General features: G+C 43.3%; 1 protein-coding gene across 1 annotated transcript; it reads left to right on the plus strand.

Moving 5' to 3' along the window:
• The first annotated feature begins 1,531 nt into the window (after positions 1-1,531).
• Positions 1,532-21,024, plus strand: WDR82 (WD repeat domain 82). The gene is made up of 9 exons (XM_028124291.2): positions 1,532-2,003; positions 6,342-6,439; positions 9,365-9,431; positions 14,243-14,342; positions 14,844-14,960; positions 15,415-15,570; positions 15,999-16,068; positions 16,633-16,775; positions 18,182-21,024. The coding sequence occupies exons 1-9, from the start codon at positions 1,843-1,845 to the stop codon at positions 18,209-18,211; spliced, it is 942 nt and encodes a 313-aa protein (XP_027980092.1). The 5' UTR covers positions 1,532-1,842; the 3' UTR covers positions 18,212-21,024.
• The last annotated feature ends 789 nt before the right edge of the window (positions 21,025-21,813 follow it).

Below are 21,813 nucleotides of genomic sequence, written 5' to 3' on the forward strand. Positions count from 1 at the left end.
ACAAATTGTAGCCAGAAGTTCTGCTCTTTGTCAGGAGGCAATTGCAGTCCAGACTTAGCCAGGATCTTGCCCTCTCCCTTCAAAGAACAACTTCTCTTTCTGTGTGGGGATCCTGGCTCTCCTTTTACCCAGGGACATCCTTTCTTTCTAGAAAGACTCGACTGTCCCAGGGTTTCTGTTTTGCTTTTACCGTTGTCCGGGTTTTATCTAGATCTCTGGATATCACATCTTCCTAATATCAGTGATTTTAATGTTTAAGCCTTTCCTCTATGTTTTTCATCCTCTTTAGCCACTGCAGTTTAGTGAAGCAAAATAAACAGGCCTGTTTCCATTGTTAGAGACCGCAGGCAATTAATCTTTGAGGAGTTGCCCACAAGTTGGAGATCTATGAACTCTGAGTCTGACCCCTTGCACAAAGTTAAAGCCAAGGTGCCCAGTACCTATTTTGTGATCAGATACCACTTCCCTTTGATAGAGATCAACTTTCCTTCCTTTTAAGGCAAAGAATCCTTAAACAAACCACTGAGACAATCCCATTGACTACAAAGAGGGTAAGGCAACTGTTTTATATTTTAAACGTGGTGGTGGTTGCACGACTGAATATGGGTGTTAAAACTTACAAAACTATCAATTTAAAAGGCCAGTTTTTACTGTACATAAATTATACCTCTATTAAGAACACCACCACCAATTCGGTTTACTAACATGGAAAAATGTGTAACATAATACTGACCTAGGAAAAAAGATGGTAGCATTTATAAAGTTTATGTTGATATGTGAAAAAGGAGGAGGAAATCCGGAGAACTTAAAACTGTATTTTGTTGAATAAGGAGATAACTTTCCCTTCTAAAAATTTCTTTGTAATCGGTGCTATGAGTTTCGAGGCTATAAATACGTCTTAAAACTTAAAGGTAAGTTTTTACAAAAATGTGTCGAGCTGTACACTTGAAATTAGTTCACTTTATGCACTTCATGTTACGTGTCAATTAAAAAGTTTTTAAAGAAGGCTTAAAGAAAACTTCTGGGTAGTAGTCACAAGGGTATCTATCCAAATGGAAAAAAAAAAAACATTTAAAATGTGAGCAGTCTACCGTATATTCTACCTCAAAAAAACAAAAAACAAACCAAAAAAAACCCCTGAAATTGAAACTACGCTGGCGCTGTGGTGCACGAGCAGTCAAAGCCCGCCAGCGATCGGTGCACTGACTCACCCCCAGAACAAGCCTCCAGTGGCGCAGCCGACCCCCACAGTACCTGCTCCCCGTGGCCTGCGGTAGGAGGGAACCTCTAGGGAGGCTGCAACCCCGCACAAAGACCCACGGCTCCCCGGCACCAGCGGCCTTCGGGCCCACCCGGGCAGGCCGTGGACATCCCCGCCCCTCGGCCCCACTGCTGGTCCGGAAATCGCCGCCTCCGGCCACCCCACCACTCCACTCTTGGGCGGCCGCACTGACGTCACCGCCTCGCCGCCCCGCCTCGCGCCGCCGTTCCGCCCCGCCCCCTTTCCCGGCGTGCGCCGCGGTGAGGCTCCTCGCCCTCGGCTTCTGCCTGTCGTCCCAAGATGGCGGACACAATGAGCCGGCGCCGCGCCGGTTGGCCCTGAGGCGACTGTGAGGAGGAACGGTCCGCGAGCCCTCGCAGTCCGGGCATTAGAGCGTCGCACGTGCAGGAGGAAGAAAGGGAGGAGGTGGCCCGACTGTCGGCCGCCTTTGCGCTCGCCGCCGGCGCGGCGCCCGCCCCGCCCGGGTCGGCCCCTCGGCAGCCAGCCCGCCCGCCCGCTCGCTCGCCGCCGGGCCCCGCCCCAGCCCTGCGCCGCCGCCGCCGCCTCCAGCAGCCGCCGCCATGAAGCTGACCGACAGCGTGCTGCGGAGTTTCCGCGTCGCCAAGGTGTTCCGCGAGAACTCGGACAAGATTAACTGCTTCGACTTCAGCCCCAACGGCGAGACGGTCATCTCGAGCAGCGACGACGACTCCATCGTGCTCTATGACTGCCAGGAGGGCAAGTGAGTGCGGCGGTGGCCCTGGGCCCGGGCCCGAGTCCGTCGTCGGTCCGTCCCACCCTCCTTCCCTCCCGTGGCCCAGCGCTCGCCCCCGCCGCCCTCCCCCGGCCTGTTTTGCATTCGCTACTGCCAGGGCCGCTTCCACTCCTAACTGCCCAGGAGACCTTTAATTTTCTTTTTAAAAATAATGAGAGTGATAATAACATCGTTATTTCGTATGCCTTCGGCCTCCTGGAAAAGCGCTTCTGCATTGCTTGCCAAACCCCACCTTGACCTTGACCTTTAAACGCCCGGTCCGCCCACTTGAGCCCCAGCAGGTAGCTTTTGCGCTCCTCCGACTCTGTCAGAGGTGCCCGTCAGTTCTAGCCCCCGCGCACAACCGCAAAGGCTGCTCTCCTACCTCAGTCAACAGCGTCATAGCTCGCTCTCCCTGCCCTCCTCGGTGACCTCGATTCAGCCCTGGCACCCCGCCCATCCCCTGCCCCTCAGCTTCCCGCGGCCTTCTGCCGGAAGGCCGCGTGGGTTGCATTTCTTAGCTGTCAGGATTTATTTGTTTTGCCTCTTTGGGCCCCCTGTCTTTTCCTTTCTGTTCTGAATCATTCTCTTACTCCCTGAGACCCGATGCCCGCATTTGTAGTTAACTTTTGAACAACATCAGAAACTTCCTTTTTGCCAGAAGAAAACGAACTTGGCTGTCCCATCCCGACCTGAATGGGAACCTGCTATGAAAACAAAAAGGCATCCTATAACAATTTCGTGTTTCCTCTTATACTTTTTTTTTTTATTATTATTACATGGTCCACTTGGAATTATCAGAATTCAGGGTCTGATCCTGAAATTTCTATGTTGCCCTAAGTCCTTTGGAGACCGACTGCTTTGCATCTCATCTCATTCTGTAAAGTCTTAAAAGCACATTTTGCCTTTTTCTCTGGGCCCTTGTCAGCTTCACCTCACCCTTTGTAGACCTGCTTTGCTTTCTCCTTGCTAAATTGTGAGCTCCTTTGGAGGAGAAACTGGTTTAGGCTAGATTTGATTTTCCTCAGCCACTGATTTTCCTCAGCCACAGTAGGGTTGTGGATGTTTGGTTTAATTCGGTGGCTACTGGTTTTGTCAGATTTCATTTTGTTACCTAGCTCCAGGTAATATTTTTTGAATTCTCGGAGTTTTCTCTATTTTCTCCAACTGTTCCTTTTGCATTTTGTTTTAAAACCGATGTCTTCTATAAACTTTCTTTTGGAACTTGTCTCTTCATTTGTGAATTTGGTTATCTAAAGTAATTCTGTTTTGGTCTAAGCTGTATCTTCTCCCCAGTTTTTTCCCCACGGGGGCTATGAAAAAATATTATGTAACTCGCTCTGATTCCGCCTGCAGTATGCGGAAGAGAGGCCTATAGTGGTGGTCCTGGGGGAGGAGAGAATTGTTAGCTGGACCGTTATTCATTTAGTAGGTGGATTTCTGTCCAGGTCTGGCCATTTGAATCAGATTGGAAGAGAAAGTGACATAGAACTGGAGTGGGCATCAGGGTTGCTGGGTCCTGGAGCTAGAAGTAATTTGAAGCTGACTGGCTTCAAATGTTTGGTGCTTGTGCACAGATTAGAACTTCTTCCTGTAACCTGAGGATAGATATGTATATTCTCATTCAAAGGAAATGAAGGTTGTGACATGTGGCAGCATTCCTTAGCAGTTTGTCTCCAAATGTGGCATAATTTCTACTTTTGGGGAGCAATGACTTGGAAGTCCTGTCTTGTTAGAAGTAAAATGTTAATATAATGACCTAATGCAGTTTGTTCACTCATGTAGCAGTTTTACATAATTACAAACTTGCAGCAAAATTAGAACAGTCTTTCATATATCCCATATCATCTAGTAATCTTTTACATTTTACCCCTTTTGCTTTATTACTCTGTATGTAAGTATTTAGGTACGCATTTTTCTCTGAACCATTAGGGAATGATTTGGAGGTATCAAGCCCCTTATCTCTAAACACTTGAACATGGATTTCCTAAGTGCAAGGACATTCTTTTACATAACCAGAGTACAATTATCCAAATTAGAAAATTTAGCATTGATATAATAGTATAAGGCACACTTTTTTAAGTTTTCTCTTACCAGTGAATTGTGACATTGTGGTCTGTGGCAAGCCTGGTAGTTAGACCTGGGTTCTAGTTTGGTCTTGTGACCAGGTATGTGACAGTGGTCAGATCACTTTAGACGACTTCTTTCACCTTTAAGAGTCCATAATCCTAAGTGGTAATGTGAAGAAAAAATTTGCCACTAGTGTAAGTCAAATGATGAACATTGGTAGAAGAGTAGTGTTTTTTTGGAAGGCATAATATCTCTACTAGATGGTACTAATGTTAGAATTTGGGAGCTTGAAAATGGCTAAAACAGCGTTCCTTATGCTTAATATTTTCCAGTTTTTTGTTCATTTTGTCTGTGTTTTGTTAACATCCACTGAGTGATTTTTCATCTTGAAAGAATATGAAAGATATTATCTGCTAGGTGATGCAAATTATTCATAGAGAAGGCTTTAATATTACTTACTCATACTTGATCACAAGAATCATAGTTTGTGGAAAGAAACTTCCCAAAATATTCATGGAAAAATGTAGTGCATGGGCTTGGTAAAGATCCTGTGAAATGAATGTAAAAATTAGGCTCTTGCTTTCAAACTAGGAAGTGATAAGTAAAATTTTCTGTTATTAAGGACAAATCTTCGATTAGTAAATTTGAGATAAATTTGAGACAAATAGACCATATATAAGTGGAACTGAAAATTTTCCTTATACCACACCCTTTAACATTGGCTCTTCAGGATATATCTTCAGTATTTTAGACAGATCGAATTATTGGGATAAGTAAGCTTTTTCCACTTGCAGAAACAAAATCAACTTTTTTGAGACCAAGAACATGTGCCTGTGCATGCATGTGCTCACTCACTGTTTACCACACAGTAACCCCACAGCAGAACTCAGGATGGTGGACTCGGCAGGGTAGCCTTTGGGCTGATCTTTTTAGCTGAGCTTTCAGTTAAAGGTGAGAAAGTGGAAAACTCAGTGCATATGGAGTGAGAAGTCTTGTTTGGAAATAGGTTTTATCTATCGAAACTCTTGACCCTCCCTGACATTAACAAAAATTGAAAGTGCAAATATTTGACTTCTTTTTTTTAATAATTTTTATTGTTATGTTAATCACCATACATTACATCATTAGTTTTTGATGTAGTGTTCCATGATTCATTGTTTGTGCATAACACCCAGTGCTCCACGCAGAAGCAAATATTTGACTTCTTAAAGCTGCCTGAGTAATCTGTTTAGCATCTAGGTTCCATCGAGAGGGTGAACTTTCTTTTTCAAAATTGGAACTCTTTGTAAACAATGGTATAGGATTTATGAAATTCTATACCTAAACTTAGAACATGGTGAAGTTTTTGGTTAAAGATTTTGCTGAGATCCGCTTTAGCTTGATCTTTGATTTTCAAGGTTCTATAGAGGGAAACATTGAAGGAACTTCAAATGGATTGGTAACCTGTAGCTTGGAAATACGTGATTTTGCTTTAAAAAAGAAAAGAAGTAGGGGGTGGGGGATGGGTTAGCCCGGTGATGGGTATTAAAGAGGGCACGTTCTGCGTGGAGCCCTGGGTGTTATACACAAACAATGAATCATGGAACACTACATCAAAAACTAATGATGTATAATGTATGGTGATTAACATAACAATAAGAAAAATAAAAAAAAAGAAAAGTAATGACTAGTTTTTTTCCTAGGGAGAGTTAGTCTTGCCTTCTATAAGGCTCAGTAAGGACTTCAGACTTGTAGGATAGGGAGGATGGATAGCTTCTGTAACAGCAGGTTATGTTAGGAAAGGCAAGCAGTTTTGCATCTAGTTTCAGTTTTGATAAATCATTTCTTCTTGAAGAAAGGATCTTATTTCTTAAGTGAATGGCTTAAGAAAAGTTATGGCCTCATTGGTATGACGTATTCCCATATCTCTCTTTGTTATAAGTTGTGACTTGTGTTTTATGTGCCTTTCTTCCCAAATAGATGTACTTTTTCTCAAAACTTAACTTCTGAACATTGTAGTAAAGACTCATTTGAGCCCTCGGATTTACTTCCACTTCTTAACCTCAGCATTTGGTGTTCAGAGGTGAAAGTTGTACTTGATTGATTCCATTTGTTTCCTCCCTTTTGGAAGAATTTCTGTTTCTTTCCAGTGTTAGAGTTTCCCAAGAATGCTCATCCTTACCACATCATTCAAGTGCTTCTCTTTATATGAAGATCCCAGATTTTGGTGATGGAGGATTTTGATGGTTTTCTTTCTCTGTCCCATTTCCTCGTCAGACCAAAGAGAACCCTGTACAGTAAGAAATATGGCGTGGACCTCATCAGATATACCCATGCAGCAAACACAGTCGTGTACAGCTCTAACAAAATAGACGGTAAGCAAGCCTTCTTTTTAGGAAGTTGTGGTCATGGTTTCTTTTGTTAAATAGTTCTTGGAATCTTTGTGACTACTTCTGCTTTGGTTAGAGTTCCTTTAATTTAAATATTTTCCTATAATGTTAGCAGTGCCAACATTGTTATGACTCAAGGGATGCTGGAAGCAATCCACTAGTACTTTTGAAGGACTTGAAACGGACTCTGAAAGGTCTCCAGATTAGAGTGGTATAGGAAGCAATGAATTATATTTATAGTTTGTACTTCTTTAAACTTGAATACTTTTAGAATAAATAAAAGGAAAGGATACTTGACATATAGCAAGTGGTAAATAACCACAAATGCTTGAACCATGGTAATTTAGGGACCTTAGAAGAGTTTCTGGTGTATGCCTACCTTTTATGGTCTGTGTCATAAAGGACAGTGTATTGACCTTAATTACCTTTGATTTCAGGGCCTTCTTTTGAAATCTGAATTTGTCCCTTTTCTCTTTTTACTTTAATTTATTTATTTTTAAAGATTTTATTTTTAAGTCATCTCTACACCTAACGTGGGGCTCAAACTCATGACCTGAGATCAAGAGTTGCATGCTATACTGACTGAGCCGACCAGGCGTGCCCTCCTCTTTTAATTTTTAAATAAAACTAATGTCTTTGAAGAGTAAAGAGTTATTTTTAGAAATTAAACTAGTGAATTTTTTTCTCTAATAAATGATCGCCGTTTTTACCTGTATTTCCCCTGGAATAAGTCATTCTCAGTTGACAGTTCATCTTGGTAATTGAGCTATGTAACACTTACTTTCATGTCAGGACTCTTTTTTTTTTTTTTAATCTCACTGGATTTATTGATTCGCTTTTTGCAGTAAGATTATTTATTTATTTGTTTATTTTTAGAAAGCGTGATGAGGGTGGGGGGAGGGAGAGAGAGAAAATCTTAAGCAGGCTCCACACCCAGCACAGAGCCCATTGCAGATCCAACTTGGGGCTCGATCTCACAACCCTGAGATCGTGACCTGAGCTTTTGAAATAAGGAGATGGACACTTTACTGACTGAGCCTCTCAGGTGCCCCTACAGTAAGATTTTCCTAATGGCATCCAACAAAGATCACTTAGACTGTATTTTGGCCATGCCTATCTCAGGGCAGATGGGCAGAAGTCTTTTTATTTTTTTTATGGGACTTTTCTGCCTGTACTTGATTTTTAGTAAGTATATCATTTCTACTTTTCATGCCTCTATTTCAGAAGTGGTTTTCTAAGTAAGCAGTGCAGTTGATGCTTTTGGACAAGAATATAAATCATTAGGATCCTGAGGAAACATATCTATGTGATCATCTGAATGACTGGTATACTTCTTCTGTTGGGGTATTTTTCTGGGTGAATAAATGTGAGGATTCTCCAAATATGGTGCAAAATGAGGCAAACGTGTGGCACTTGCAGCTTTGCTGCCAGGCCTCTGCTGTGAGGATGTTGTTGCCTTTCCTGTCTCGAGTGCATCCTGAAGAGTTCCTCCAACGCTCCGTTTCCTTTTGCCTGATTCCAGGCTGAGGTAGTAGTTTGTACAGTTTGAGGGTCTGTGATACCACCCGGTACAGGAGATAACTGTACAGGCCACTGCCTTGCCAGGAACAGCGCACCAGCTACTGAGTGGGGCAGAGAGGATGGCGACGCCCTGCTCATCCCGGGGAGCACAGGTAATGGGGAGGAAGTCTTTTTCTGCTTAGGGCAGGTGAGTCGTTTTTAGAAGTAGAACAACCAGGAAGACTTTGTAGTTGTCATTCTAGAACTTTGAAGATTTTCAAAGAAAGCTATGTTAGAGTTCCGTTTTGGAACATACAAAGAGTGTGATTTTCCCTCTCCCAGGTCAAATGCCCTGTTATTAGAAAGTACCCCTGTGAACCACTGAAATGACTTGGTGCTTTCAGCCTCTTTGTTTCTGTGTTCTTTTTGCCTCTAGAATGTTCTTTTTGTGCTTTTCTGTTTGTGTTTTGGCACTGTTTCTTACTGCCTCTTTCTCAACAATTGCTTCTTATTCCTAGTCTTTTTGGGGGCATAGCACTTTCCAGTTCTATTCTTTGTGGCACTTCATTCCTTTCCCACCACCATCTTTTTTGTTTGCTTACTTTTTCAGATAAAACCCCTTGGTTTTTAAGAGTGTTTGTCTTTTTCTCCCCAAATACAAGCCTCTATGAATTATTCCTTTCTTTGGTATTGACAAAATCTCACTGCTGTGACTTGTTGGTATATTCATGAGTTTGATTTTTAAATGTTTTAAGGTCTTTTTAACCCAAATTTTCTCATTTGTTCTTTTGGTTATTATTTTAACTGACTTCTTTGATGCACAAAGGACCAGTGGATAGTTGGTTAATTTAAAAAGTAGTAGGACATTATTTCTCTTTCCATCTGTTCAGTTTTGTTGTAAATTGTATATCCAGTTAACATTTAGGTCAGGGTTGGGTCAACACACTGTTGAAGAACCCTGGGCGAAAATATTATGCCAGAGTTCAGCCTGATCCTCAGTTTAGCATGGCTGCTTAATTCTTTGAGCCTGTTTCTCAGCAGCTAAATATTCTCCTTTAAGGCTTGCTATTCTGTGGGTACTAAAACTATTGTGTTTTGGGGGGTGGTGCAAGCAGGGTAATTTTGCAGGGCAGGTTGCACTGTAACTATGCAGAAGCCAAAGATGGTGGTAACAGTGATTTTAAACATTGCTCTTTATGACGTTGACTTGAGAACTCTGCTTTTGAATTATGTGAAATCTGTAGTGCTCATTCTTCAGCTGTGGAGAGGAATTACCTAACCTTATTTATTCACACCTTTCTTGAGTTATGAAAAACAATGAAATCTTTGGCCTTGTTTTCAAGATGAAAATACAAAGTAATTCCTTTAAAAATAATAGGATATCATCATGCCTTATTTGTCTTCTTGCAGATACTATTCGTTACCTGTCCTTGCATGACAACAAATACATCAGATACTTTCCTGGACATAGCAAAAGGTAAGAACCAAGTGTTACAGAAGTAGATAGTTCTTTTATCCCTGAGGTTATCCAGAGACCAGGAGACTAGAGAGATTTTATTAGTGAACTGAAGCTAGTTCCTCACTGCTGCTTGGCATCCTTCTTAGTCTTCTCTTGTTAACCCTCCCTAAAGTAGTCAACACTTGGTTGACTGAGGTTGTGGAAGCAGGGGTGGGATTTTGTAGACTAAATCAGGATCTCAGTTAAAACATAATTAGGGAAAAAGAGGATTAAAGATACTCAGTGGAAACCTAGGTAATACAAATTATGTTCATCATTTAGAAACCCCAAACAAGCAGATGTCCCTTCATGAAAGGACCATTTATGTGTATGAGGCCTCTTCCAGTATTGGCAGCCCCTTTTCAGCAGGCCTTTGCTTTACATAAATATGTTCCATGGGAAGATCTTAATGAGGATGAAAAAATATTAATAAAATTGTCCTTTGTTACTTTTGAAAGTCCAAAAGCTTGTTTCCTATTCTTTGTAATGCATTTTGTTTCTCTGTCTCCTACCCCAGTTCCCCCAGTGTTTTTTCCTCCCAATTTTTCAAGTTTGGATTGAATGTTGAACATTTTCCTTTGGATGATACTTAATCATTGAGGGTATTTCCTCGGCCTTTTGTTTGCAAATATACATTAACCTAGTACAACTTGGAGTGGTACAGAACAGGAGGTGGACCAAGAGCACCCTGTTTTCGGCTGTGCTTCTGATTGGGCAGGGCAAATCTGTGTTGCTGAAGATGAAAGGTGGCAGCTGTTGGTTACTCTGTAGTTCCAAACAAAGAATGGCTTGTGACAAGTAGATGTTTTTGCTTGTTAGTCAAATTAATGTTCACAAATGTACTGTCTGTAATTATAAGTTGATTGCAGTTGTTTAAAATTCTTTCCAATCTTCCCGATTATCCATCCTCCTGATGATCTGATTCATAGATGACTTTGTGCCTCTTTTGTTGTTTTGAGAAAATCAAGGCCATCCCAAACGAGTTCTTTTCAACTTCTATTTCATCTGTCTCTTTCTTGGAACCCTTTCCTTAAAAAGAAATAGCCTTTCTTCCTTGATAAAACCAACCTCCCTTTTCCTGCTTGCTTCCGTCTTCTTAACTAGACCCTTCCTTGCTGCCTACAGACTTACTTGGTCTTCCTTATTTTAATTCTCCCACTCCTTTTAACTGTCCAACGTGAAAGAATAATCTGCATACTCCCATCTCCACCTGCTTACACTCACTCATTCACTGTTTAAATCACTCGGTCTAGGGCGCCTGGGTGGCTCAGACAGTTAAGCGTCTGCCTTTGGCTCAGGTCATGATCCCAGAGTCCTGGGATCGAGTCCCACATCGGGCTCCCTGTTCCTTGGGAGCCTGCTTCTCCCTCTGCCTCTCTCTCTCTCTGTCTCTCATGAATAAATAAAATCTTAAAAAAAAAATAAATCACTCGGTCTAGTCCTAGAATCATTTATGGAGCTTTTTCCACGCTGTTTTATTTCCCTTTCCCTGCTGCCTTCAGTTAAAATCTACTGCCTTGGGGTTTGGTTTGTTTGTTTTTGGGTTTTTTTTGGCTTTTTTTGGATGCTCAACTTCTCGGTAACTTTTTTTTTTCCTTTGGCATCTTAACTTTTCCCATCTTGGTTCTACTCTTGCTATTCTTGGCCTCTCTTTCTCCTTTTGACTTTAAAATAAACAAAATTCTACCCTCGTTTTTCTTCCTCTCTTGATATTTTTTCAGATATCTCCATCACTAAGTTCATTCAGTGATGAATGGCTTCCCAAATCAGTATTTTTAGCTCATGTCTATCCTGATTTCCAGACTCAGTTTCCACCTCCAGATTTTCTATTCATCTACATAGGTGTTTCTTTCATGCCCCCACCTGACAGGTCCAGCACGCCATCCCTCGTTGTTATATGCCTTGGGCCAGCTCCTCTGTTTGCCTCGTATTTCTTCATAACTGTCCCTCCTGATTATCTTGACTCAAAGCCTCTTTTACCTGTTTGTTTTCTTTCCCCTGCTTTCACATCTCATGAGCTGTTAATCCTGTTGGTTCTGCCTAGGTTTAACCTCGTGTGTCACTCAGCTCTGTACTCTTTCCTTTTCGTCTGCCCCGGCTCATGCTCTGTCAAGTGAATTATTGGCAAATCCTTTTTAATCTCCCCATCCCTCATCATCCTGCTTTAGCATCCTGTATTACAGCTCTGACCCCTTCACAGTCTGTGTCCGAAAGCTTTAATGGTTCTCTTCATCTGTCTGCTCCTTCCCCTTGGAGTCAGGCTCACCTCTATCCAGCTCTGACTCATTTTCTCAGCATTATCTCCTGCCACTTGAGTTGAGGTAAACTCTGCGCTGCTTCCTGAATATGGGCCTCATGCTTTCCTATGTGGCGCCTTTTTCATAAAGGCATCTCCCATTGAAATACTGTCCACTACATGTGCTGCTTCTTTGAGAAGGCCTTCTCTGACCCTCTCTTGGAGTTCTCTGAACTAGACAAGCTTCCTGAGAGTTGAGATTTTGCTCCTCATTGCATTCCCTTTACCTCTCAGCATAGAGCCTTGTGCCAAGATAGACTTCCTCTGAGTTTTTCACCTGAATACCGCAGCATTAAAATTACATGTCCATATGCATTCTGCTCACTCTGTTTTATTACCACCCCAGCATTCCCAGGAAATTTGGCTTACAGTATCTTTAAATGTTTAGGTTGAGAAACTAGTATGAACGCTAGTTGAGTTATAGTGCAAGAAATTTTTCTTTAGGTAAAAGGTTTAAGAAAAAAGTACATTTTCTTATTTTCTATTCATGGCATAAATTTTAATTCTTTCCAGTGGAACCAAAACTTCCTGAACCGCTTTCAGTGTCATCTAAAACTTGAACTTTCTCTATTTCTAGATTAAAAAAAAAATGCATTCACAAATGAGCTGTGCAATTTGGTCATCTTTTTTACTTCAGACTTCTGTCAAAATGAAGTAGCACAACAACATTTCCTTTATAATCTTCATCTATGACATCAGCTCCTATATCTATGAAGTGTTTTACAGCCAACACAAATGTGGAACTACTCTTCCATAATCCCGAAGAAGAGTTACCCAGATGTCTGTTTTCACAAGGGCTTTGTCTATAGGTGGTACTGACTGGAATCGTAGACATTGTACAGGTCATAGCTCCCCTCATTTGGGGCTGTGATGGGCTCTGAGAGCAAGTGAAGTAGAGCCACATGCTGTCCTTCCTTGCAGGCCAGGCCCAAATGCTTGGAGGTGGTAGGTGTCTTCAGAGCAGGGCATGGCAAAGTGCGAACATGAGCAGAGGGGACAGGAGAGCTCGGAGTGAGCCTTTGGAAGAAATGTCTTTGAGCAAGCGACTTTTTTTTTTTTTTTTTTTAAGATTTTTATTTATTTATTTGTCAGAGAGAGAGAGAGCACAAGCAGGGGGAGCAGTAGAGGGAGAGGGAGAGGCAGGCTCCTCACTGAGCAAGGAGCCCGATGTGGGACTCGATCCCAGGACCCCAGGATCATGACCCGAGCCGAAGGCAGACACTTAATGACTGAGCCACCCAGGCGTCCCAGAGTGAGCGACTCTTAATGCTATAACCATAGGAGCGGACCCATATCAGAAATACAGTTGCTGTTAGCGCAGGCCTGTGGCTTAGTAAGTGTGGTGCCCAAACCAACAGTCTCACCATCACCTAGGAGCCTGTTAGAAGTGCAGGTTCTGTCTTTACCACAGACCGACTGGATTAGAAGTTCTGGGAGTGGATCCCAGTAGTCTGAGTTTCAATCCACCCTCAGGTGATGCTGATGGTACTCGGATTTGAGACTTAGTATAGTCCACGAAACTGTAGTTAAGGAATCATGAGGATTTTTTGTTTTGTTTTTTGATTGAGATATAGTTTAGTACCATAAATTCACCCTCTTAAAGTACGCAATTTAGGTTTTTAGTATATTCACAGAGTTGGGCAAACCATCACCCCTAATCCAGAACATTTTCATCACTCCCAAATAGAAACCTTGCACCCCTCAGCAGTCGCTCCCTATCCCCCCTCCTCCACAATCCCAGTAACCACTAATCCACTTTCTCTTTATAGCTTTGCTTATTCTGGACATTTTGTGTAAATGAAATGAGACAGTGTGTGGCCTTTAAAAGTCCAGTTCTTTTCACTTAGCATGTTTCCAAGGTGCATACATGTTGTAGCAGGAATCAGTGCTTCATTTCTTTTCATTAGCAAATAATAATAACATTTTGCTTATCCGTTCATTAGATGATGGGTATTTGGGTTGTTTCCACTTTTTGGCTAATATGAATAATGCTGCTCTGGACGTATGTGTATCTTTTTGCGTAGACATACATTTTCATTTTTCTTGGGTATATACCTAGAAGCGCAATTTCTGGGTCATATAGTGATTATCTGTCTTTAACTTTTTGAAGAACTGTAAAGCCTAAAAAGCAGCTGTACCGTTTTACATTCCAGTCAATAATGCAGGAGGGTTCCGATTTCTCCATATCCTCACCAGCACTTGTTCTCTCTCTTGTGAGGTGGGATCTCCTTGTGGTTTGATTTACACTGGAATCTTATGTTTTTATGCTGTAGTTTTAAGTTTCTCTTTTCATTGCTATTAGTTTCATTCATAGGGCTTTTCATTATATTAGTTGCCTTTGGTTATTCCAAATTGCTTGTATATGGATGTTTCTTAAAATAGCAGTTTTGAGAGAACAGGTGTATGTAGGTAGGAAAGTACCTGTGGTTTAGAGTTCACATCCAATTTTTGCAAATATTTTGCTTCAACTCCTATTTATCTTGATGCATTGCAGGGTGGTGGCCTTGTCCATGTCACCTGTGGATGACACTTTCATTTCTGGGTCTCTTGATAAGACCATTCGACTCTGGGATCTCCGGTCTCCTAACTGCCAGGTAATGGTACCTCACAGTTACACTTTGAGTGTTTCCTATGGTAGGCAATGTCATCAGGTCTTCCTCTCAAACAAGGGAGAAAGTAATGGTTCCATTCTGAGATCCCAGAGTCTTTCTAAACTTTGGAGAAAATCTATCTTCCTGGTAGGTAGCTGGTAATTAAGCAAATACCCTAATCCAGTGCATATTGCATTATGCTCTGTGGCTTTTTGCTTTCAAAACCATTTTCCTGAAACCTGTGAGCTATAGCTTTTATCCTCAAGGAATTTGTTTTTATTTGCATTCAGTGTCTATAGAATTGTACATTTAGGGTTGATGAAGCCAGTTGTATGGAGACCTATTTGTAGAAAGCCCCATTTTACTTAGTTTTGTTTGCTTTTTCTGTTCCCTAGGTAGGCAGGTGTCTATTTGTGTCCCTTTCTTAAGTTTTCATTGGAAAAAGTAAATTATATAGTGGTAGGATCCTGGGTTCATTAACTTTTTTTTCTTATTTTTTCTTAGGGCCTCATGCATCTACAAGGCAAGCCAGTTTGTTCCTTTGATCCAGAAGGGTTAATTTTTGCTGCAGGTGTCAATTCTGAAATGGTCAAACTTTATGACCTTCGCTCTTTTGATAAGGTAAAATCTTTGAGTCTTTGAGCTATCTGGGTGTTATGGAAGTTTTGAAGGGTAAGGTGAGAGCCTTTTCCATGGTAGAGGAGGTGTGTGGTAGACTAATATTAGAGAATGTCGGAGCAGTATTCTTCGTCTCCTTTTCCTAGTCAAAAAGGAACCTTTCTTTTAATTTAAAGATTTTATTTATTTATTTGACAGAGAGACGGACAGTGAGAGAGGGAACACAAGCAGGGGGAGTGGGAGACGGAGAAGCAGGCTTCACCCTGAGCAGGAAACCCGATGCGGGGCTTGATTCCAGGACTCTGGGATCATGACCCGAGCCGAAGGCAGGCGCTCAACAACTGAGCCACCCAGGCGCCCTGTCAAAAAGGAATCTAAAGGGATAGAATGAGAGTTGGCTCTGCCAGGAGGAACACTGATGGGCCTTGGGCTGGGGCTACTGTCTTTATCATTTCAGGGGCCATTTGCGACTTTTAAGATGCAGTACGATCGGACTTGTGAGTGGACAGGACTTAAGTTCAGCAATGATGGTAAACTCATCCTCATCTCCACCAATGGCAGCTTCATCCGTCTCATCGATGCATTCAAGGGAGTGGTGATGCACACCTTTGGGGTGAGCTGACAACCTTTGAGCATGGCTATTTCCATGCTTCTACCTCCTGGGCTGAGATTTATGTTAGCTGGTTGATGGAGACCAGCAGTTATCCTGGACTCACCAATGCAGGCACGGCTTGCATTTTCATTCTGAACATGAACTTCTCTTGGATTCTGAGACATTCACTTCTCACATAGTGACCCAAGTTTGGAGTTTAGATACAAAATAATTCTTGACCAAAATAATTTTCTTACCGCATTGAATATGGAATTGGAGTTGGGGTTGAATTGTAAAGGGTGGCAGCCTTGTGTGGAACAGTGGTGATGCGATGCATGAAGAGGAGAGGGTTTCATGGAAACGAAGGTGATGTGTGTGCTGGCTCAGTGTTTGCAGGTAATTATTTTATGTTAACAGGGCTGTGATAAGAGAACTGTTCTTGTTTTTAGGGTTATGCCAACAGCAAAGCTGTCACTCTGGAGGCCTCGTTTACTCCAGACTCCCAGTTTATTATGATCGGTAAGCTTTCTTTATCCGCCTTAGGGGTTATTTCTCTGGTACTGTGCATTTATTTTTATTTTATTTTTTCTATTAGTTTTAACTAATTAAGATACTATCTGTTATCCTTTTGATAGACGTTCTCAGATTTCGTATAACAGCACATTATGCCAAAGTTGTAGTGTCTTTATCCTGATTTTGCAGTTCCTTACTGGGAACTGGCATTAATAATGTTGGTCTTCCCTCGACCAGCATAAGAATTAAACTCTACAATCACGATCTTATTAGTAATACTAACTTCCTGGTTTAACCCTGCATTCGGTTGTCAGTGGCCCGATGTTGGTAGAGTATGATGGTATTCAGCCCTGTTGAGAAAACTGAAGTTAGGGGGGAAATGACATGCTCAGGAACAAATAACTGAGAGTTAAGATCAGTTTCCTTTCTTCACTGCCTCTCCTCCCTCAGTTTCTGATGAGGGGCTGGGTCCTGAAGCTTGGCTTTTCTCCAGATGTCAATCTGTGTCTTTCCCATTTGTCTTTGCATTGCACCTTGAGTTGTTGTATTTTCCCTTATCATTCCCTTTAGGTTCAGAGGATGGCAAGATCCATGTCTGGAATGGAGAGAGTGGTATAAAAGTAGCTGTGTTGGATGGCAAACATACAGGCCCCATTACATGTTTGCAGTTCAACCCCAAGTTCATGACCTTTGCCAGTGCATGTTCCAACATGGTATGTGAACATGGGAGATGTCTTCCATTTAGGGGCCCTTTCTAGTTGGGGTGGTGGGTGCTTCAGTGAGCACAGCAAGTTGTGTTCTATATAGGTATGTGACAAGCCTCCAGCTTCTTACTCCTCAACTGGTGGAGTCTCTGGTTCTCACCTATTATCTGATCTCTGGTTGGACTAGTCTTCCCCCCCGTCCTTTTTAAGATTTATTTATTTTATTTTTGGGGGGAGGGGAGAGGGAGAAGCAGACTCCCTGCTGAGCAGGGAGCCTGGCTCAGGGCTTGATCCCAGGACCCTGAGATCACGACCTGAACTGAAATCAAGAGTCAGACGCTTATGGACTGATCTTTGACTTTTACTTTTACCCTTCTTTTCCTGATCTGAGATCACCTCTGTTCTGCTGGGAGATCTCAGGCCAGTTTTTGCTGTGGCCCCTGGTTTTATGCCCAAACTACTTGGGACTACACCTCATAGTTTTTTGGCCTTTTTTTTTTCCTTTTAAGATTTTATTTATTTGAGAGAGAGCACGTTCGCACAAGCAAGGGGGAGGGGCAGAGGGAGAGGGAAAAGCAGACTCCCTGCTGAGCAGGGAGCCTGATGTGGGACTCAATCCTGGGACCCCAGGATCATGACCTGAGCCGAAGGCAGATGCTTAACTAACCAACTAAGCCATGCAGGCATCCCATTTTTTGGCCTTTTTAAAAAATACTTTGAACCAGCCTCTTGTGGCTGCAAACTCTCAGTGTGCTGTTTCTTTCAGTTTATGCTGAATTCCTCAGAAAATCATACAGTTGATCATAACTCACTACTTAGAATTTCCTCTAGGCCCCTGTCTCTTCCTAGGCAACGCTAGCAGAACAAAGCAAAGTGTGTCTCAGTCTCAAGTTTCTTTTTGGCATCTCTTAAATCTACCTGGGTATTTGAGGATGAGGGATTTCGTTTCTAGCCTACCCAGAACACATTGCCCCCTTGGCTCTTTTTTTTTTTCCCTTTTTTTTCCAACTAAGGAAACTGCGTCAGAAAGAAATGCAACAAAACCATCTAGTTCAATTCCTCTCACTTTTTTACAGCTCAGGAAGGAGAGGGCCTGTTGGTGGTCACCTGGCAGATTAGCAGTGAGTCCAGGTTACCCAGACACCCACCTCCCAGACGGCTTTCCTGTTTTTCCTTACCACTGGGCCACTGGCATGGAAGGTAGACAGTGTTGGAGACAAGACCAGCTTGCTTTCGCATGGAGGGGGTGTTTCTCCCTAGATTGCCAGAATTGATTGGTCATGAGGGAAGGCCACCAGCCAAAATTCCTCCACCGTTGGGGTTGGGCACCTTGATGCTATGGGGAGGGGTAAGAATCCTCAGCAGTGAGGAGAGAGGCTTGGCTTTTAAAAGTTGACTTCTTTTTCTCCTTCCAGGCCTTCTGGTTGCCCACCATTGATGACTGACCTTGGTGCTGCTCGGCTGTTTGTGTACAGTGAGGGTGGCCAGCAGGAAAGAACTCAGAGGGGACTGAGATAATGGATTGGATCATTTGACTGGGCTGGAGAGCATCCTTCCACATGGCCTTCCCATGGATGTGCTGTACATCTGCTCAAAAGAAAAAAAGTACTTTGCCGAGCTTCTTCAAAAAGACTCTTGGTGTGGCAGATTCTATCAGGACTTAGATTTTACAGCTGTCACTGCACTGAGCTCCTCCAGAGGAGTGACCAGATTCATGATTAGGGTATACTGGGGCCCTCAAGACGCCTTCAATTTTGAATGTATTTGCTGCTGAGGAGCCGGTGAAGTTGTTAATTCTGCACATCCCATCTCCCACCCCCATAAATGCATGGGAAGCCACAGTTCTGGTTTTGAGATGCTAAGGGCAGCTCAGCACCCCTTGCCCTCACCCTGCATGTCTTGTTACTGGGTCTCCCTGTGTCATTGTGGCATTTTTCCACAGCCATCATGTTACTTAGGTGCCAAACATTTACAGAAGTAAGTCTTCATATATCTTGGGGTAAGAAAGGGATAGATACAGAAAGAAGGACCTTGCTTGCCAGGAAGCCTTGTGAGTTAAGTCATGTGAGGGTGGGTGATCTGGGCATGCCTCAGGGCTCCGAGTGTTGGGTGGGAAATGGCCCAAGAGCCTGAAAGGGAGGAAGTAGGGGTTGCAGGTAGTTTCTATGGCTGGGAGGTTTAGCGGTAGCCTAGTGTGATCCCCCGTCATCAAGACAAACCTGCGGTCTTTCTGGGTGCCTGCCAAGCTTGGTTTTGTACAAAAGCAAGGTGGGAGTCTATTTTTGTACATGAGCTACATCACGCTTTCCTGTGGGCCAGTATTGTGGAGTGAGTCTGAGTTGTTTACACTGATGCCTTCCCTGCCCACCACAAATTGTGTACAGAGTCTCCAGATGATAGCACCCCTTCCCAGCTCCCAAGCAAGAGCTGGCTCTAGGCCTGTGTTATATGTTATATTTAGCCTTTTTATATATGACATGGGGTTTCTGTTGTTTGTATTTTAGCACAGTGTGTACACCTTCCTTTAAATATATCCGTGCGTGCGTACATATATATGTATATGTATGTATGCAGATATATATGTATATAGAATATGTCATTTCTCACAGTTCAGCAGAAGGCGGTGGAGTCCGGCAGCCCAGGAGAAAGACTGAATCTTTGCTAATAGTGTTTGCCACAAGTGTTAGTGAGTTTCTTTATTACCTTTATTCCTTTGGGAGACAGAACGAAGCAAAGCTTCAAGTGTTTGCTGTTCCCATGGCAGCTAAACGAGGGTCTTGGGATAACTTCCCTTGTGTTCCTCAAGCCGCACTTTGGGGCCCTTTCTGCAGTATTAGCCCCTTTTTGCTCGATGATGCTCTGTTTGCGCCTATACATGTGTGACAGTCACTCCTGCATGCCTTTTGTGTCTGGCTTCTGGCGTTTGGGGACACGATGCTGGAACCAGAGCATTTTCAGTTTGTCTGAAGCTTCTTTTCCAATTACAGGTCATTCCTGTTTACCTGGTATGTCTGCTGCTTTTCCTTGCCTTCTCTTGGAAGGGGGAGAGGTCTTGGTCAGGGTTGCGATGAGCTAAGGCTGGCTCATGGCCTTTCCTTCCCCTGCATGGCCTTCTTAGAGCAGGACCAGTGGCATATTAGTTCACTAAGTTCCCAAACATGTAAGCAGGTCACGTATTCCCTGCAGATACAGAAACGGGCTCAACAAGGTTATGACTTGCCCACGAGTACATAGCTGCTAAGGGGAAGCAAGCCATTAACTGCCTTCATTCAGCAGCAGGAACACGCTGTGAATTGCTAGCAGTTACAGTTCTGTTTTGTTAGCAGTTACTTTTGACTTGTTCCTCAAACTTAAAGGCCAAGGGGCATACATCTTTCCAAAACATAGACTCGAATCTGCAGCTTTTCTCCAGTGCCACCCACTATCTATAGCTCTGCCTTCTCAAGAGTGGAGGGATTTTTAGAAAGCAGGTGATCTGAGCTATTACTGCCCACTTCTGGCTCTCCAGGGTAGAGAATTCATGGTAGGAATAACTGTTCAGAGTGCTTGAGACTGGGGGTTTACCAGAAGAGCTGCATGATGAACATACCTGCAACCACAGCAGCCACTTGGCTGTCAGCAAGGAAGATGATTTCTGTTGAGTTTCTGGTGTCCAAAGCTAAGGTACCATGTCCTTTGAAATATGCACGGCACTGCCTGTCTTTCTAGGGACCCATGGCTACAGAGCTGGCTCCTGAGTGTGCAAGGAGAGGAAAGATAGGGCTGGAAGTGACTGGGGACGATGTGTGGGAATAAGGCAGAACAAAGGGAGCAGAGGGGCTGGGCCTGCAGGGATGCTCTCCATGGAGCCAGGGGTACCCTAGCTCTCCAGGGTGGGAGGGGGCGCAAACCAAACTCTCGAGAGTCTAGGCCAAAGCCACCGATTTGTATGTGACACTGCACTGCTCAACCACCAGCCAGTGGGGTGTTTTTTTTGTTTGTTTTTTTATTTTTTTTTTTTTAGAAAAAAAAAAAAACTTCCCTGTTGCAATCATAATTAATCCTTATTGAGGAAATTTGGGGAATTTTAAAATGAATCAGTTTGCCACCCAAATGCTTACCACTGTTAATCTTTTGGTGTTAAATGTTCCTCTAGACATTTCTGTGCATAGATTTTTGGTGTGTTTACATAGTTGTTATTCTACTGTATATACAATTTTATGTCCCTTTTGTACTTAACATATAAACATTTTTTCCATGTTAACAGTCTTAAACAGAATTTTATGGCTGTAGCCTCTCTCTTGTTGAGTTTCCATAGCCTTGTTTGCCTGGTTCCCAGAGTTGGAGGGAGGGGTGGGTCGTCTCCTGTCAGTCATCCTGACTCACCCTGGGACTCATGATAATGCTGTGTGGATGGATTGTTGGGCTCCTTGGGACTGTCCCCTGCCTGTCCCTGGTGGCCAAAGCCTGGGGGCTGGTGGGAAGACCCCCTGGACCCAGACCTCAACGCATCGCAGCCTGGGTCTCAACCACAGGTGCTAATAAGCAGCCACAGGACCAGAAATGAGTGGGAAGAGCCAACCCGAGCCAGCACTGAAGTAGCATTTCAGACTACCTGGCGTGTACCTTAGGTTGCCTTTCATCCCCCATTGTTACCTCAACACTTGATCAGATTGGCAGCCTCTAGCTGGAATAAAGTTTGGCCGGCTAGGCCCTGGCTTCTGTGGGGCAGGGAGAATGGGGCCTCTTCTTTGGCTCCTGCACTAGTTCTGGCAGAGGGCCTGGCCAATAGCTTGATAACCCATTGCCTGGCTGGTGAGTTGGCAACTCCTAGAGCCCATGCACTAACTCAGTATCCTCAGAACTGCCTGCCTCTTCTTGGCCACCTCTGAACCAGGGAAGACACCCTTGGGCCTGCCACCTTGCCCGTGGTCATTGGAGGTTGGCCAAGGATTATGAAGAGCCGCAGAGGGAACATCCCAGCTTGTGAGTGATGGTAGGCCATGCATAGGTTCTCCTGGCAGACGGCTCAAGGAGAAAGGAGCCCAGTGGGAGGCCTGCTGCAGCC

Source organism: Eumetopias jubatus, unplaced genomic scaffold (assembly GCF_037043125.1).
Source record: "Eumetopias jubatus isolate StellerSeaLion01/CBP00866 unplaced genomic scaffold, mEumJub1_p1.0 scaffold_1, whole genome shotgun sequence".
Lineage (NCBI taxonomy): Eukaryota > Metazoa > Chordata > Mammalia > Carnivora > Otariidae > Eumetopias > Eumetopias jubatus.

Excerpts from the sequence above, each read along its gene's own strand:
- WDR82 (XM_028124291.2), top strand. The coding sequence starts at position 1,843 with ATGAAGCTGACCGACAGCGTGCTGCGGAGTTTCCGCGTCGCCAAGGTG. Across the intron at positions 9,432-14,242 it reads TTTCCTGGACATAGCAAAAG|GGTGGTGGCCTTGTCCATGT; the intron begins GTAAGAACCAAG and ends GATGCATTGCAG. Across the intron at positions 14,343-14,843 it reads TCCGGTCTCCTAACTGCCAG|GGCCTCATGCATCTACAAGG; the intron begins GTAATGGTACCT and ends ATTTTTTCTTAG.